The 18,779-nt window shown below is 45.8% G+C and overlaps 1 protein-coding gene across 1 annotated transcript; it reads left to right on the forward strand.

Moving 5' to 3' along the window:
- Positions 1 to 242: 242 nt before the first annotated feature.
- On the forward strand, positions 243 to 18,440 carry R3HCC1 (R3H domain and coiled-coil containing 1). The gene is made up of 8 exons (XM_083368453.1): positions 243 to 298; positions 2,883 to 3,012; positions 4,381 to 4,518; positions 6,163 to 7,471; positions 9,142 to 9,314; positions 15,203 to 15,273; positions 16,729 to 16,824; positions 17,851 to 18,440. Exons 2-8 carry the CDS (start codon positions 2,942 to 2,944, stop codon positions 17,997 to 17,999), a joined length of 2,007 nt encoding a protein of 668 aa, XP_083224579.1. The 5' UTR covers positions 243 to 298; positions 2,883 to 2,941; the 3' UTR covers positions 18,000 to 18,440.
- Positions 18,441 to 18,779: the final 339 nt, after the last annotated feature.

The following is an 18,779-nucleotide window of genomic DNA, read 5'->3' on the forward strand; positions in this document are numbered from 1 at the left end:
TTTTATGACTCGTGGACTTCAACTCCCAGAATTCCTGAGCCAGCCAAGCTGAGGGGAAAGAGAGAGGTTTCCAAGCTGAGCCAAGCTGGCTCAGGAATTCTGGGAGTTGAAGTCCACCAGTCATAAAAGAGCCGAGGTTGCCTACCCCTGCCTTAGCCGGAGCGGAGGCGCGGCCGCCTCCCCGCGGCCCGTCCAATCGGGGCCGCCGACGCTCACGTGGAGGCAGGCGGGGAGGCGGGCAGAAGCCGCCGGAGCTCGGCCGGGGAAGAGGACGGGACTGCTCGGCCGGCCCTGCAGGGTACGTGCAGGGGGGGGGCCCTCCGGGTGGGCCCCGAGCGCCGTCCCGGGCTCGCCTCTCCCCGCCCCCCCCCACCCCCGCGGAGGCCTCGGAGGGGCCGTTGGGTTCGCGCGGGGCTCGCGTCGCCCCGCCGGGCGCGCGCTTTCCCCAGGTGGCCGCCGCGGCTGCTGCTGCTGCTACTGCGCGCGAGGGCGGGGGGGCGCGCGCGGGGGGTCTCCAGGCAGCCCCCGCCTCTCCCCTTCCCCCCCCAACACCGCCCGTTCTGCTGGAGGAGGAGGCGGCGCCCCCCCCCCCCCACGGCAGCTTTTGTGGCCCGCTCGTCCTTCTGCGCGCCTCCTGCGATGCCCCCTGGAGGGGACCGGCGCGCGCTCCTCCGGATGCTCGGTGGCTTGGTGCCCCCCCCCCGGCACCCCAACACACACGCACACACACACACACACACACGCACACACAGACACACACACACACACGGGGAGGGGAGAGAGAGAACCAGAAAACCACACAAAACACACACAGAGAAACACACACACACACACACACACACACACACCCCAGCTGCCTCTTTGTGGTAGGTGGGTTGTTGGCACCCGGGCCAGAAGACGGCCTCGCTTGAGCTCCTGGGTCAGTAGGGGACTGCTCAAGGTGGCCTCCTCCTCTTCCTCCTCCTTCCCACCCCCCTGCTGCTGCTCCTTCCCCTTCTCCCCTCTTCCTCCTCCTCTTCCTCCTCCTCTTCCTCCTCCTTCCCCCCCTGCTCCTGCTCCTCCCCTCTTCCTCCTCCTCTTCCTCCTCCTCCCCTCCTGCTCCTCTTTATCCCCCCTTCTCCCTGTCCTTCCTCCCCTTCTCCTCCCCTCCTCCTTCTCTTCTCCTCCTCCTCCTCCCTCTTCTTTCTCTTCTTCCTCTTCCTTCTCCTCCTCCTCCTCCTCCTCTCCTTTCCCTCCTTCTCTCCTCCTCCTCCCCCTCCCCTTCTCCTCCTCCTCCTCACCTCTTCCTCCTCTCTTCCTTCTCCTTCCCTCCTGCTCCTCTTTATCCCCCCTTCTCCCTGTCCTTCCTCCCCTTCTCCTCCTCCCCTCCTCTCCCTGCTTCTGTCCTCTTCCTCCCCCTCCCCTCTTCCCCTTCTCCTCCTCCCCCCTCTTCTTTCTCCCCCTCCTCCTCCTCTTCCTTCTCCTCTGTTTTTTTTAAAAAAACACATTGAAAACAATCAGCAGCTTTTAAAACAACCACAATAACCTGACACCTCTGTGTATCCCACAGGTTTTTAGAAAAGAAAGAAGGCAAAGGAAAATTTTGTAATTTGTATTGGTATTTGTATTTGTTTGTGGGGGTTTTTTTTGTAACCACCCAGAGTCACTGTGAGTGAGTGGGTGGCCCTATAAATTCAAATAAATAAATACTGGGAGATACATAGGAACCTTTAAATTCTCATTCAGAAATAAATCAGGGAGATATATAGAAATCTTTAAATTCTCAATACTGGGAAATACTAACTTTTGCATTTAAATACATACATTCATACATATATACTGGGTGATATAGAAACCTTTAAATTATTAATTAAAAAAATACAGAGAGATATATAGAAACCTTTCCCAAACCTCCCCTTGACAATTTGCAATATTTTGCATTTCTACTTAGCAGATATTGTATGTAACCTTGTGCATTCACTATGCCAGGGGTAGGCAACCTTAGCTCTTTTATGACTCGTGAACTTCAACTCCCAGAATTCCTGAGCCAGCATGGCTGGCTCAGGAATTCTGGGAGTTGAAGTCCACGAGTCATAAAAGAGCCAAGGTTGCCTATCCCTGCCCTATGCCAACCTTTAGAATGCATGAAGCAATCACTCTATATGCACCTCCAGCTAGTCCTCAGTCCAGAATCATTCAGCTAGCCACCCTTTGAAGTTACAAGGGCACTGGAAAAAGGGACTTGCTCCTGGTCCTTGTACTTAACAACTGTTGCAGCATCCCCATGATCACGGGATCAAAATTCGTGATCATGGGGATGCTGCAATACAGCATGCATTTAAACAATTGCAATGTCCCAGGATCACATGATCACCATTTGCCACATTCCTAGCTAGCTTCTAACTTGAGCAAAGTTGATGGGGAAACTTGAGACGCTTAAAGAGCATGCGATTCATTTAATCACTGCAGGGATTTGCTCGGCATCCATGGCAAAAAAAAAATATGACGTAAAATCAGGCAGGGCTCACTTAACAATTGCCTTGCTTAGCAATGGGAATACTGGTCCCAATTGTAGTCATACGTTGAAGACTTATGAACTCTATAGCAGGGGTCCCCAATTGCCAGGCTGTCGACCGGCACTGGGCAGCGGCCTGCCAGCAAGCGGTCCGCACAAACAGGCAAAGCCCCATCCTTGGCATGCAGGCAGCACACAAAACCATACACACTCCGGTCCGCAGAAAAACGTCTCTCCACGGAACCGGTCCCTGGTGCCCAAAAGGTTGGGGACCTCTGCTCTATAGGTATATTAAAAGAAAAAAAAAGGCAGTAGCACAGCCAATGAATGGAGTGAGCCTTTTTGGCCCGGTCTAACTATTTGCCCAATTTTGTCACCCTCTTCACAGGCTACCACCCCACTGTCACCCTGGCGCTGCATTGTTTGGATGGCGTGTTCCTTTCTCCTATGGAGAATGACTTTGTCGACAAGATCATGGAGGAACTGGACCATTTTCTGCTACAGAACCAGCTGGAAAAGTAAGACGTTTTTCCCCTCTCATTACCCCAACCCAACGTGAGTCTTGTCTGGCTGCAGAGCCTTTTCTGGCCGAAAAAGCCAGGAGCGCATTTTAAAAATTGTACTGTAAGATCCTTGAAATTTAGCTCCACTTTTCCATTTCAAAGTGAGGCTGTGCATGAAATGTTCCTCTCCTGCCAAGCTTGGGGTTTTGCTTCTGATTTGCATGCCTTTTATCTGTGTGTGTGTGTGTGTGTGTGTGTGTGTGATATGTATATGTATGTATATGTATATGTGTATATATGAAAGGACGTGGTGGCTCAGTGGGTTAGGACGCTGAGCTTGTCGATCAGAAGGTCAGTAGTTTGGCGGGTCGAATCCCAAGTGCCGCGTAGCAGTGTGAGCGCCTGTTACTCGTCCCAGCTTCCGCCAACCTAGCAGTTCAAAAGCACGTAAAAATGCAAGTAGAAAAATAGGGACCCCTATGGTGGGAAGGTAACAGCGTTCCGTGCGCCTTTGGCGTCTAGTCATGCCGGCCACATGACCACGGAAATGTCTTCGGACAAGTGCTGGCTCTTTGGCTTTGAAACGGAGATGATCACCAGCCCCTAGAGTCGGAAACGACTAGTATGCATGTGCGGGAGAACCTTTACCTTTATGTCTATATATATATGTGTGTGTGTGTGTGTGTGTGTGTGTATAATATAAAAATCTTATTTTTATTTATTTATTTATATCCTGCCTTTATTAATTTTGACACAAGGCAGCAGACATACCCAACTCACCTTTCTCCTCTTTCCCACACAACAACAGCCCTGTGAGGTGGGTTAGGCTAAGAGAGACTGACTGGCCCAAATTCACCCAGCTGGCTTTCATGGCTAAGGCAGGACATGAACTCAGGGTTCCCTGCTTTCCAGCCTTGTGCCTCAACCACTAGACCAAACAGGGTCTCTTTCTCTCTTCTTGGGGCTGCTAAAGTGTCCCTTTCTTAAGTAAAAAAAGTAAAAGGGTCCCTATGGATTTTACTCTGCTAGTCATTGCTGTCTATAGGCAGCAGTGGCTATCTCCGTTTCAAGGCCGTTGAGCCAGCACTGTCTGAAGACATTTCAATGGTTATGTGTCCAGCATGACATCACAGAGCGCTGTTGCCTTCCCACCAAAGTGGTACCTATTTATCTACTCGCATTTGCCTGCTTTTGAACTGCTAGGTTGGCGGGAGCTGGAGCAAGTGACAGGAGCTCACCCTGTTGCATGGCGCTTGGATCTCCAACCTGGGCTGCTGGCTTTCCAGCTGAGAAGCCCAGCATTTTATAACCGCTGAGCCGCTGCTCCGCCCTTTCTTAAAATCAGCAGCTGATTTTTATTTGGCGTCTCTTCTTTTCTTGCAGAGTCCTCTTGTTTCCCCCTCTATCTAGTCGCTTGAGGTACTTGATCCACCGCACCGTTGACGACGTTGATCTTCTGAGCAGCTTTTCGGTTGGAGAAGGATGGAGAAGGAGGACGGTGGTCTGTCATGCGGCAGTCAGGTGGGAGGCTCCTGTTTTTTTAAAGGCCCACTTTTGGTGCTAAGAACTGAATGAGAGGTTACATACATAAATAAAAATTCATTTGTTTTTTAAAGTTCAATCAGAAATAAATCAAGTGTATTGAATGAATGAGAGATTGAGATTTTGCTCAAGAGCCCGTAAGCAGCAGAAAGAGCTTAAATCGCATATTGAAAGCAAGACCGCTCCAGAAGACGGCCTAAGGCATTTGATTCTCTAGAGCAGGGGGTCCTCAAACCTGGCCCTTTCATGACTTGTGGACTTCAATTCCCAGAATTCCTCAGCCAGGCACTGCTCTAGAGCTTAATGTTTCAGAACAGCCTGCACATTCTTTGCAATTAAAATGTTAAAGGAGTGTAAAGATATTTTTTTTTGCAAGTGAGGAATTCTTAAATTTCTCCAAATGAGGCAGCATAGAAGCCATTTTGTGTTAGACTCACATGTTCTCAAAATTCCAAATGTGTTTATCAGTCCCTCACAGAATCATAGAATAATGGGGCTAGAAGGGACTTTGGAGGTCTTCTTGTCCAACCCTCTGCTTAAGAGAGGAGACCTGGGTATTTCATAACAGATCATCCTCTTCTTAGTTTTGCCAAGGTCTATTCTACTTTCACATACCCATTAAATTATATTGAGAAAAAAAGCAGTAGTCTGCATTAACTATGTCCATTTTTCTATGACACTGGTAGGATTGTGACCCAGGTCGCCACTATACAGTTAGCAGATACCAATGTGGTTAGCAGCCCTTGGCAATCCTCCATGTTCAAAATAATAATAACAGAATAACAGAGTTGCAAGGGACCTTGGAGGTCTTCTAGTGCAACTCCCCTGCTCAGGCAGGAAAGTAGCATTTCACACAATCTCTTCTTAAAAACCTCCAGTGATGGAGCACCCACAGTTTCTGGAGGCAGGTTGTTCCACTGATTAATTGTTCTATCTGTTAGGAAATGTCTCCTTAGTTCTAGGTTGCTTCTCTCTTTGACTGCTTTCCATCCGTTGCTTCTCGTCCTGCCTTCAGGTCCTTTGGAGAATAGCTTTGACTCTCTTTTCTTTGCGGCAGCCCCTTAGATATTGGAAGACTGGTATCATGTCATCCCTACTGTTTCTTTTCTTTAAACCAGACATACCCAATTTCTGCAACCGTTCTTCTGTCGTATGTTCCATGGCTACCGAGTTCATTGATTTGTATAATGTTTAATACTAACTTATAAAACACAGCCTCAAGCTTATATTCTTGTGAGGACAATTAATCAGTGCAACTGCTTGCCTTCAGAGGTTGTGGGTGCTCCATCACTGGAGGTTTTTAAGAAGAGACTGGACAGCCATTTGTCTGAAATGGTATAGGGTCTCCTGTTTAAACAGGAGGTTGGACTAGGAGGCCTCCAAGGTCCCTTCCAGCTCTATTCTGATTGGTTGACTTCCTTGTTAGCATCTTAGTACCGTCCTGGAAGGAAATCCCTAAAATCCAAGGATGGTGACCAGTAAACATCTATGCTGGATTCTTTAGTAAGGCAAACTCTTGATTTTGTCTTTGCACGGGGTAGTCAAAATTGGATGCATTTGATCTTGAGTTCTGAACATTGACTTGCCTGTTTCTTCTATTTTGGACTCTTCTCTTGGATTTAGGTTGCCAGATGAGCCAGACTGCCCCAATGGTGCTGTTGAAGCTTCTCACTTCAACCACCCTCCCCATGCCAGAAGCAGAGGGAGCCGATCCAGAGGAGGCCCGCGGCAGATGGAAGCCTTGGCCAACAGTTCCCAAGCCCGAAGAGGAAACGGCCGGGCTAGAAGGCAGCCCCCGAAAAAGCCAGACAGAGCTCTCTATGTCCCCAGGGCGATGCGGAAGAAGCTGGAGGACCTGGGACAAGGTGGCTCCACAGAAACATTGGAGAGTGGGCTGCATTGTATGAGCAACAACAAGGAGGAATGTCAAGCATCCAAGGCCTCTTCTGGCAGTGAAAGGATTCCAGATGGAACCGGGTTATCCAGCAAGATGGAATGTGAAAACACAAAGGCCCAAAGCCCCCCCAAGCAAAGACATTCAGATATGGAGTCTGCTAATCAAAGTGGCAGAGGTGCCCTGGGCTGCCCAGATGTGTCTCTTTGGAAGGATGCACCCAGGGCATCTTACCTGGAAAAGGAAGAGAATGTGAAGTTGTCCTCATTGGGATCCAAAAGTAGTCCAAACCTGTCTGAAATAGATCCCCAACATAAAGATGGCAGAAATGTTTTTGTCCCAGAAAGCTGTGAAAACTCAGGTCTTCTGGAAGGACTGATGGAGACTTTTGTTGATTCTCTTTCCAAATTAAGTGGACAGAAGATCACAGTTCCAGGTGTCCAAGAGTTGAGCACGAAGCCTTTCTTTCTAGGAGATTCCAATAAAAGCGGCCAGGATTCCATTCTGTTTGAAAGTGTCCCGTCCCTTCCTGAAAACAGTGGGACAGATGCTTCAAATGCTTTTCTGTTGAACTCTAATGAGGACTTGCCCCTCTTTGAAAATGACCACAGGACATGCCTGTGTGCCAATGGAGGAGAGGAGTGCAAGCTTCTCCCTGGCCTGGAAACGAGAACCGCAGAGTCCTCCAAGGACAACAGTGAGCCGCCGGTGGAAACCCAATCTAAAGATTGCACCGTTGCACTTCCGTTTGAGCGTGGCCAAACCCAGCCATCTCAAGTCATGAAGGAGGACTTATTGGTGTGGGACAGTTGCAAGACTCCATCTCAGCTAAACCCTGAAGCTCAACCCTACTTGCATACCAGTCCCAGCAAAGCCAAGCTACCGTTTGAAACCCAGAAGAAAGAGTCAGTAGCCCTGGAGGGACCTCAGTGGCCGGGGGTCGAGCTGTCCGCTGGGGACCGAAGCATGGCTGTTTCTTCAGCAGAAGGAAAGGACAGCCTTTTTGAAGATGACTGCGGGGCCGAACTCTTGCAAGAGGTAACAGCAGGCTGTCATTAATCTGTTTCCACGAGCCCGGCTTTATTTAATAGAAATAATTTTAATTTAACTTCCAGGTAGACCTCGAGTTAGGACCACAACTGAGCCCAAAATTTACGTTGCCAAGTGAAACATTTGTTAAGTGGAGTTTTGACCCATTTGACAACTCTTCTTGCCTCAGTTGTTGAGTGAATCATTGCATTTGTTAAGTTAGTAACACGGTCGTTAAGCGAATCTGGATTCCCCCATTGACTTTGTTCGTCAGAAAGTCTCAAAAGTGGATCACGTGGTACATACACACACACACACACACACACACACACACACACACACACTTAATAAATATGGCAAGAAAAGTTGTAAAATAGGGCAAAATTCACTTACCGTAAATGTCTCACTTAGCAACAGAAATTTTGGGCTCAATTGTGGTCGTACGTTGAGGACTACCTCTGTTTTTTGCCTTTTTTTGTGTGTGCATGTCAACTATTCACTGACTGGCTGACTTGACAGACTGCGTTAAACCTCGTAAACCATCGTTTCTTGAATGCACCAGTTTGGTTTCACACATGTCAAGTGAAACTCATGGTCTTTTGTAAAGCACTTGTCTGATTTTAGCACGTGTGTTATTTTTTGTTTTTCCCAATTGGAAGTTTGTTTCACAGTAAGCATCATTTGCAGCTATGTTATTTCCTGGCAAAAAATTAAATAAAATAAACAGATTTTGGCTTAGCCTGAGCTAGAAACATGATGTTACTCAGCGGGCTGTTTGTCACTATTCCCACTCTGATTCTTTCCTTGGAAGTGAAAAGCAAGTGCAAAATACCGGTACCTAATGCACAAACACGAATCTTTCTTGATTTGAGTCCATTTTTTTATCCACTGCAGTTGAACAGCTTTTGATTGTTAATGAATAATTCCTCTCTTAGGGGTTCAAGCAGTGTAAAAAAAAATAGATATGAAAGTGTGTAGTCTTTAAGGGCAGGGAAAGCAGAACTATCTTAAGGAGTATCGTTGCCGTTTTAAATATTTTAGATAGAATTCTTTATTGGCTAAGTGTGATTGGACACAGAAGGAATTTTTCTCCCGTGCATAAGCTCTCAGTGTACATACAAGCAACAAAGTGATAAATCATTATCGTAATCGTAAGACACAATCATCATAAAACATAGGGTACACGCTCAGTGATAGTCATAGGATACTAAATAAGCAACCAACATAAATCATAATAGGATACTAAATAAAAGCAATCAACATAAATCATTAAGATGCAAACAAAGTTATACATTCTGTGTATTTTATTGTTTAAAGTTTTTACATTTCCAACTGTGTTATAGAGGCTTTATCAAAATTGCTAGTCTAGCTCATCAGTAAGACTGCATGCCTACAAAGCTGTTTCTGGGCTTTTATCCCTTTGATGGGTTTGGAGAATTGCTCTGTGAACGTAAATTAGAGGAATTTATTAGTCAATAGATGACCATATGAATTATAATTATAGACATCTGATTCTGTCACGGCACTTTAGCTGTTGCTTAAAAAGTTAAAAATCACATCCACAATGACCGTTGTCTAGTTTTGCTGATTATGGTTTGCACTGATTCTTACTGTGTAGAAGCGAAGATGTGAAGGTGATTTGCTTTGATTTTTATTTTATTTTTTGCTCTTTTTTTCAGATCACAAATTATTTGACCATAAAGGACATAAGCATTGAGAAGATTCAGTTTGATTACTCTAGTTATGGGGAGGCACAGATCAACGAAGGAGATTTTGGCCACGTGCTAGAGATCTATGATTTTTCCCCATTGCTAAAAACAGAACATCTTATGGAGGCATTTTCCGATTTCCAGTAAGTGGTGGGCTAAAAGCGTGGTGTTTCCTGTTCAGGACCGTCCCAGTATTTAGGACCAAAAGCAGAACCTCCTTTCTGGAGGGAAAAAATATGGTAACTTTACAGGGATGCAAATGTAAAATGTAACTTTACAGAGTCTACGGAGATTCTCGGTCACCCAGGTCATGGCTGACCCAAAGGTGCTTTTTCAAAAGGCAACTGGACTTTGCTTTTCCTTGAAAAGCAAAGTTTTGCTTCGCATCCAAAAAGCTTCTTCAGTCCTGACTGAATGGTGGAGGATGGAAGGATTTATATTCCTTGCAGTCTTCTGTTGGCACTCTTTCTGAGAGTTGTTGAGGCTACTTGAAGGTTTATCTGTGCCCTCAGGGACATCTGAATATGTAGTGCAAACGGGTGTGGAAACTTCTTGGAACTGCGGAAAGGACGGTGTGGCAAATGGGAGATAAATAGCGTCGTATCTCTCCCTCTCTGTTGAGAGAGGGCCGTTCAAATTTAATTAATTAAGACGACCTGTTTGATCCCTCTTTAAAACCAGCGGTCCTCTCTGTCCTGAATGTGGAAAGTCCATCCTCCACCATTCAGTCAGAAACAAGAAGCTTCTTGGATGAGAAGCGAAACGTCTTCAAGTCCAGTTGCCTTTTCAAAACGCAGCTTTGGGATAACTTTACAGAGACATAAAGATTTGCATCTCTGAGCAGTGCCCATAGCAAAGTTGCCAGGGTAGCTATCTCAGCACCCTCTTACGGTATGCATTGTGGCTAGGATTGTACAGATTGGTCACTGGTTGTATATTTCTAAGAGAAGTCTTAATTTCACAGGTCTAAATATTAGCCCTGACCACTGATCAGTCCATGGGGCGGAGCTGTGCTGTGTTTTGAACTTGATTTGGAAGAGATGCTTTCATTGCTCTGTGGATTTTGAGTCAGAGTCTCCCCCTTTGCTCTCCTGGAAGGCAGATTGCTAAACCTGCAAGAGACCGAAAGTCCTTCTGAATCATTTTCAAAGTATGCACAATCTTTACATAACTCATTAACAAGATGACTCTGTGATGACTCCTACTTCTTATAACATATTAAAATGGGGTGGCCCGATTTGTATGAACTGCTTTACCAGGGGGGGAGGGGGGAGGGCAGTGGAAGGACCCGTGGTGGTGCAGTGGTTAGAATGCAGTATTGCAGGCAAACTCTGCCCTCTGCCAGGAGTTCGATTCTGACCGGCTCAAGGTTGACTCAGCCTTCCCTCCTTCCGAGGTTGGTAAAATGAGGACCCAGATTGTTGGGGGCAAGAGGCTGACCCTGTAAACCGCTTAGAGAGGGCTGAAAAGCACTGTGAAGCACTATATAAGTCTAAGTTATTGCTATTGTTAAAAACATTTTAAAAATATTTTTTTTTCTGATTTTGAGGCTGCCCAACTCTGGGCAATTTATAATAGGAGAATGAAAAAGAAGCAGCTATATCAAGGAAAGAGAATACAACTGATAGACTAATCCCTAATTTGAGAAAACCAATTTTTTCCCCCATACTAAATATATAAAACTGCTAAAACTATACTAGGCACTATCATGTGTGCAGCTAAATGTAGTTGATTGATCTCCATTGTTAACCCTAAGTTAAAGGTAAAGGTTCCCCCGCACATGCATGCTAGACGTTTCCGACTCTAGGGGGTCGGTGCTCATCTCCGTTTCAAAGCCGAAGAGCCAGCGCTTGTCCGAGGACGTCTCCGTGGTCATGTGGCCGGCATGACTAGACGCCAAAGGCGCACGGAACGCTGTTACCTTCCCACCGTAGTGGTCCCTATTTTTCTACTTGCATTTTTACGTGCTTTCGAACTGCTAGGTTGGCAGAAGCTGGGATGAGTAACAGGCGCTCACTCTGTTACGCGGCACTCGGGATTCGACCCGCCAAACTGCCGACCTTCTGATCGACAAGCTCAGCGTCCTAACCCACTGGGCCACCGCGTCCCTATTGTTAACCCTAAAGAGGCTAATTTTATCTTAAAACAGCCCGGGACTGGATAAAACAAGTCACTTTCAAGTATATTTTATGAACAACTTACCCGGGAGTTAAACTGCTGTTTTCTCAATACTAAGATAGAGATGCAATTCTAGACAAGTCCTAGAACAATTCTCCAGGATTTCTTGGTCCCTCTTTTGCTTCACCCTCTTTTAGATCTGCATGGAATGTGTTTTGTTGTTTTTTTAAAAAAAATAATTTTAATTGATTTTTTTCATTGCTTTTAAAATAGTGACAGAAAAGAAATGGGAGAAAAAAATGCAAAGATGAAAATACAGACATTTTTTTAAAAATACAGTGCTTTAAAAAAAATCAAAAAATATAGCAAAGGGAAAAAGCATGCTGTCATTTTAATAGTAAATAAGGGCTGCAACATTAGAGTTGTTGCTAGCTTTTATTTTCCTTTTTCCTTTTCATTAAAGGAAGATAAAATGCTAGCATGTAATCTCACAATTACAGAATAACAGAATTAGAAGGGACCTTGGAGGTCTTCTAGTCCAGCCCCCTGCTCAAGCAGGAAAGCCTATAAACCCTCTCAAACTGTGCAGTTCAGAGACGTGGATTACGATCATCTGAATGGCAGAAGAGGTGAGACTGGATCAGCTGCAAGTTACAACTAGTGATTCCCACATCAATCCCTTACATGTTTTAAGGACTTAGCAGTTGCCTTCTTGAGTTAGCACAAAAGCCTGGCCAATGTTTCCCAGGCAGGTTAGGAAGAAAATAATAGCTAAGCTGAGTTTGCTTCCTGCAGCTAGAAATAAAACCCCATTTTTACAACCTTAGACACTCTGTTTCCAATTATTCCTAACGGCCTTGAATGTGGTCTAAGCATTCAAACAGCCTCACTTTAATAATCCTTGCTGCATTATGCAACGGCGGATTCACAAAGTTAATTATGCAGCTTATGCAGTGTTTTCTTTGATGGCACTGGAAAAATGGAAATCAAATAGAATACATTCTTCAGGACACCTGCTGTTCATCGCTTGATTAGGGCAATGCCTCTTTGAGTTGACAGAGAACTGGAAAAAAAGTCTGGGTATGTTGCAGGCATAATATTTCCTCCTAATTAACACACATGAAGGGAGGCTGGTGAGATCTTGTTGGGAAATGCAGCACTGAGAAAAGAAAAAAAATGCTTATTTTTCCCAGCGTTATCTTGAACTAGGATGACCTGACCGCTTCTCCATGCCTTGCTAGAATACTTAGAAAATTTATTATGTTAGTGATTGATTTCATTTGATTACTGTAGACTGTCCAGAGTCACTTTGGGTGAAATGGGTGACTGTACAAATTTAATGAACAAATACATAAATTTGATTCTGGACTTTTTTTTCCCTGAGAGCTGAAGGCATCTTCTACTGAGATCTTTCCCTCTCTTATTCCCTAATACATTGTGGGATAGATTGGATTGAGAAAGATTGTTTGGTCCAAAGTCACCAAGGACATCCATGGTCCAATGATAATTTGAATCTGATCAACAGCACTTAGACTTACGGTATATACCTCTGCATAGTGTTTTACAGCCTTCTCTAAGCAGCTTATAGAGTCAGCCTATTGCTCTCAACAATCTGGGTCCTCGTTTCACTGACCGTGGAAGGATGGAAGGCCGAGTCAACCTTGAGCGAGTGAGAATCGAATTGCCAAACTGCTGGCAGCTGGCAGTCAGCAGAATTAGTCTGTAGTACTGCACTTTAAAGGGACGCGGTGGCTCAGTGGGTTAGGATGCTGAGCTTGTCGATCAGAAGGTCGGCAGTTTGGCGGGTCGAATCCCGAGTGCCGCGTAACAGAGTGAGCGCCTGTTACTCGTCCCAGCTTCTGCCAACCTAGCAGTTCGAAAGCACGTAAAAATGCAAGTAGAAAAATAGGGACCACTACGGTGGAAAGGTAACAGCGTTCCGTGCGCCTTTGGCGTCTAGTCATGCTGGCCACATGACCATGGAGACGTCCTCGGACAAGCGCTGGCTCTTCGGCTTTGAAACAGAGATGAGCACCGGCCCCTAGAGTTGGAAACGACTAGCACGCATGTGCGGGGGAACCTTTTCCTTTACCTTTTACTGCACTTTAACCCGTGCTCTGCCAAGGTAGAATAGAGTAGAGTAGAGTAGAGTAGAGTAGAATAAGCAATAGCACGTAGACTTATATACTGCTTCACAGTGCTTTACAGCCCCTGTCTAGGCTATTTACATAGTCAGCCTATTGCCCCAACAATCTGGGTCCTCATTTTGTCAACTTCAGAAGGATAGAAAGCTGAGTTAATCTTGAGCCGGTCAGGATCGAACTCCTGGCAGTGGGCAGAGCCAGCCTGCAATACTGCATTCTCAGCCCTGCGCCACCATGGCTGTAATCTAAACATCCGAGACTCAGAAGGGCCTTGCTGAGTCAGATTCAGTGCTCTTCCAGCACCACTTAGTGAGAGAAGAAACAGAGACTCCTCTTCAAACAGAAACTGCCCATGCGGTTGACTGCCCATGGAATGACTGAATTGTTGGGACATGTTATGCTCATGTTATGCATGCCAGGTGTTATTGTTTCCACTTTTTTCTTAAATACCGTGGCCATTCTGATTTGTTTTATCTTAAAAAGCTATTATTACCTCAATCTGACTCCATCTCTCTGTCTACAGTCAAAAACTGCCCACTAGCCTCCATTAGTCTATAGCTTGTTGTTGTTGTTAGCTGCAAAGTCGTGTCCGACCCATCACGACCCTATGGACAAGGTTCCTCCAGGCCTTCCTGTCCTCTACCATCTTCTGGAGTCCATTTAAGCTCACGCCTACTGCTTCAGTGACTCCATCCAGCCACCTCATTCTCTGTCGTCCCCTTCTTCTCTTGCCCTCAATCTTTCCCAGCATTAGGCTATTCTCCAGTGAGTCCTTCCTTCTCATTAGGTGGCCAAAGTATTTGAGTTTTAGCTTCAGGATCTGGCCTTCTAAAGAGCAGTCAGGGTTGATCTCCTCTAGGACTGACCGGTTTGATCGCCTTGCAGTCCAAGGGACTCAAAGGAGTCTTCTCCAGCCCCATAGTTCAAAGGCTTCAATTCTTTGGCGCTCAGCCTTTTTTATGGTCCAGCTTTCACTGCCATACATTGCAAAGTCTGTAGCTAGGGGTCTTCAGACTTGGCAAGTTTGAAGACCCCTGGTCTATAGCTTTGCTTCTAACCCTGCTTTCCAGATATTTTAGGTACTCTAGAATATTTATATATATTCATTTCCCTCCTTTTGTACTTTATTTTAGTTAACTGTGATTTCTGTATCATACTGTTCTGTGACCAAATAAAGAATCATCTAACCATGTGTTTCCCAACCTTGGCAACTTTCAGGTATGTGGACTGTAACTCCCCAAATTTTCATTGATGACCAAGAATTCTGGGATTTGAAGTCCACATGCCAGGAAACAGACAAGGCCGGAAATAAACTCCATCGCTGGAAGTTTTTAAAAAGAGGCTGGACGATCACTGAGATGGTATAGGTCCTCCTGCTTGAGCAGGGGGCTGGACTACAAGACCTCCAAGCTCCCTTCCAGCTTCTACTCTACTCTACTCTACTCTACTCTACTCTACTCTACTCTACTCTACTCTACTCTACTCTGTTCTTCTAACTACATCACCAAATGCATTATTCCTGCTGAATTTGTACATAGACAGCTTCGCACGAGGGACCCATGTCACCCCATTTTGAAACCCCCATACCACTGGCTTTGGTGACCCTCTCTGCCTTTAACCAACCCAGCGCCTTCTCTTCTGCTTACTGGGCAGGAATACAGGAAACGCCTGGAGGGACATAAAAGCGTCAGACCTGCTTTTGCACGAAATCTCAACTCCCGTGAAACTCTGACATGTAAAGAATAGTAACCCTGATCTGTCTCTTTCAGAGAGAGTGGATTTAAGTTGCAGTGGGTTGATGACACTCATGCCCTTGGGATCTTTTCCAGTTTGGCAGCAGGTAATTTTGCCTTTGTGTGTCTGTGTGTGTGTGTGTGTGTGTGTAGGTGTGTGTCCGTACGTATACAGTATATGCAGCTTATTTTCTTGTTTTCTCCTGTGTTTGGTGGATGGAAGCACGAGTGGGTAAAAATGACTTCGTTGGGGGCCACGATAATCATGCAGTACTGGAATTTGGGAGGTCGGGATTTCATTAGCAGCTTTGTATCTTTGAGTATCTTGAGGGACCGTCGCAAAGAAAAGGAGATTGATTAGTTCTCTAGGGGCACCAGAGGGCAGGACAAGAAGTAATGGGTGGAAACCTATCAAAGAGAGATCCACTCTAGAATTGAGGACAAATCTCCCGAGAACAATTAATCAGTGGAATAGCTTGCCTCCTGAAGTTGTGGGTGCGCAATTTCTGTGAGTTTTCTGAACAACTATTGGGCAGGGATGGTATAAAGCAGGGGTCTGCAACTTTGTCAACTCTTAAGACTTGTGGACTTCAGTTCCTAGAATTCCTGAGCCAGCAATTCTTAAAAAGTTGTCAAGGTTGCAGACCCCTGGTATAAAGTCTCCTGCCTTGAGCCAGCGGGGTTGGACTAGAAGACCCCCAAGGTCACTTGCAGCCCTATGATTCTGTTTCTAAGCCAAACTAAATAGAGTAGAAAAGAGTGCTTGTGTTTATATATTTTGAAATATTTCTGCCAAAGACCCTCAGACAATGGTATCTCTGCCTTTCATGGGTTCGTTAGCCAGATGTGGGTGATACAATTTTAGGATGTTGAGGGGGGGCCCACAAAAACAGGGCTCCCAGGCTGCACCTGACAACTGGGGCTGCTCTACACTATAAACGGGGAACTAACTAGCGAGTAGCCCAAGAAAGCTAACTCAGGCAGAAGAGTAGACTAAAGTCACTATTTTTTTCAAATTGTCGCAGCCTTTTTGCTGCTCTTCTGTCTGAACTGGCATTCTGGGGCTACCGAGGATGAGGGCATGGACCAGCTCTTCAGATCTCTGGGACAGAAAAAGGCCAAGCAAGGTTATCGCCCCCCAATTTATTTACTTATTTAGCATATGACAGTGTTATGTTAGCCGTGGTGGGGCAGTGGTTAGAATGCAGTACTGCAGGCTACTTCTGCTGGCTGCCAGCAGTTTGCCAGTTCGATCCTGACTGGCTCAAAGTTGACTCAGCCTTCCATCCTTCCGAGATCGGTAAAAGGAGGACCCAGATTATTGGGCAATATGCTGACTCTAAACTGCTTAGAGAGGGCTGTAAAGCACTGTGAAGCGGTATGTAAGTCTAAGTGCTATTAGTCAGGAGACTACAGCATTAGTACAAAGTAATGCTTTGGCTGCCGACAAACGCCCCCAAGACAACCCCCAATAAAGAATTCTCTTCTATGAGGCCAACTCATTGAGTTCAAAAGCACCTGCTGTGGATCGGTGTCTCAAAGGATTTTCTCTCATTGTTCAGCATCTCAAGCCCTGGAACAGAACTATACCTCCGTCAAGATCCGGCCTCTGATCCATGGAACAAGGCAGTCGAAAATCAAGGCACTTCAGCGGCCAAGTAAGATATGTAATCAGTTTGGCACGCCCCCTCCTGAAAGCACTGGAAGACCTGTTTGACTTCTGTGCAAATGGAGGTGGATTTGTGTCACTTTACTTCTAAATTCTAGTGTAGTCTTGCAGTGACTTGCCTGCCTGGAACCTGTGAGCGCCACCAGGGAAATCCTTGTGGGCAAATAACTGGGTGGGCCAAAGGAAAAAAGAGCCTTGGTGGAGCAGTGGGCTAATGCCTCCTTAAGTAACACCCGCTGCCTGCAATTAGTGCAGGTTCAAATCCCACCAGGCTCAAGGTTGGCTCAGCCTTCCATCCTTCCGAGGTAGGTAAAATGAGGACCCAGATTGTTGGGGGCAATTAAGCTGACTTTGTAAAAATGCCACTTGGGGGGGGGGGGCGAAAGCCCTAATAAGCAGGCATATACATAGAATGAAGGCTATTGCTAAGCACATTGTTTTGTGCTTCTTAGGTTGTAAGCCGCCCTGAGTCTTTGGAGAAGGGCGGGATATAAATGGGATTTTAAAAAAAGGATTTCTCTCTCTCTGTCTCTGTCTCTGTCTCTCTCTCTCTCCCTCTCCCTCTCCCTCTCCCTCTCCCTCTCCCTCCCTCTCTCTCTCACACACACACATTTTTCATCTCTTATCAATTGTAAAAGGTGATGTTTTAAAAATTATTTTAAAGCGGCAGTTAAGCTAATACTATTGCAACTCGGGAGGGTCACGTGTGCATGTGTTTGTGTCTTTTTTTAATGCACGTTTTTAATTTCTTGTTTGTTTTTTGTTTGTTTCTGTAAAAAAAGCCTTTGGGGGAGTTTTGCATTTTAACTTTATTTGAATTGAAAAGTAAACCTTTCTATATAAAAAAAAGAAATCCTAACATCAAAGTTCTCTGTATGTTTAAATTAGATCCAATCCACTTGGTGAAATAAAATGACTTGTGGCTTCAAGCCCGTTGGGCCAAGCTTCCTAAGGCTTCCTCCCCAGTTCTCTTCCAGTTCTCTGCCATCTTTCTCTCTTTTTTTTCCTTCCTCAGAGCTCCTTCAGCTGACTAAAGAAAGACCCCAGACAGATACAGCAGTAGCCCGACGGCTAGTAACCAGAGCCCTGGGATTGCAGCGCAAGTATCAGCAGAATTCAGGCTGCCGAGGATTGGAATCGGCAACCACCAACCTGCCAGATTAAAGCCAGAGTGGTTTGAAGTGACTTGGGGTGGCATTAAAACAATGTATACAACAGTGTGGTGACGGCGGGTCTCATCCGTTCCTTTTGGTTGTGTTGTTGTTATTGTTGTTGTTTTTTTTTCAAGTAGCGGCAGGCTGGTGGCAATAACCACAACTTTACGTGTTAGAATTGGGGAAATGGATTAGAGTTAATCAGTGGGAATTGATGAATGGGACAGCGGCTGATCTGGGAAGGCCCCACAGGGGGGCGCTGTGGCCCAAGAGAAGAGCTTCTTCAGCCAGCTCAAAAGTTATCGCCGAAAAAAACACCTTGATTGAACACCTTTGTTAGCATGGAAGTGAGAGGGCGGATTAATGTTTGAAACCTGCAAAGTTGGCTGGAACCAGCCTCTCGTTCCCGGCAAGAGATAGAATTAAACTTCTTTCAACTGGTATCAAAAAACGTTCTGCTTTCCTTTGTGTCTCTTCCCAACCTCACCGTCCCTTTTCAAAGCTTGGGTTACTTACTCTCAGGTTACAGGCTGGAGACAGGAGAATTCCTTGGCTAGCTTTTGATCTCTCGGTCTAGTTTCATTGCTATCCCCACAGATATCTCGCCTGGTTCAGCTTCCAAACGCACTTGAGAAATAGACGTCGGGATTCTCGCTGATTGCGTTTTGGATTCCCAAGAGGTCCTTCGGAGCAAGCAAGGTTATGAACGGAGCCTTATCTGCAGCTCCCTCAAGCAGAGATCGTTTTCCCCAGGGACACGGCACTGTTTCTGCAGCTACCACTCGAGTTC

This window comes from Vipera ursinii (genome assembly GCF_947247035.1).
Source record: "Vipera ursinii genome assembly, chromosome: 8".
Classification (NCBI taxonomy): Eukaryota; Metazoa; Chordata; class Lepidosauria; order Squamata; family Viperidae; genus Vipera; species Vipera ursinii.

Excerpts from the sequence above, each read along its gene's own strand:
- R3HCC1 (XM_083368453.1), top strand. The coding sequence starts at position 2,942 with ATGGAGAATGACTTTGTCGACAAGATCATGGAGGAACTGGACCATTTT. Across the intron at positions 3,013-4,380 it reads CTACAGAACCAGCTGGAAAA|AGTCCTCTTGTTTCCCCCTC; the intron begins GTAAGACGTTTT and ends CTTTTCTTGCAG. Across the intron at positions 9,315-15,202 it reads GAGGCATTTTCCGATTTCCA|AGAGAGTGGATTTAAGTTGC; the intron begins GTAAGTGGTGGG and ends TGTCTCTTTCAG.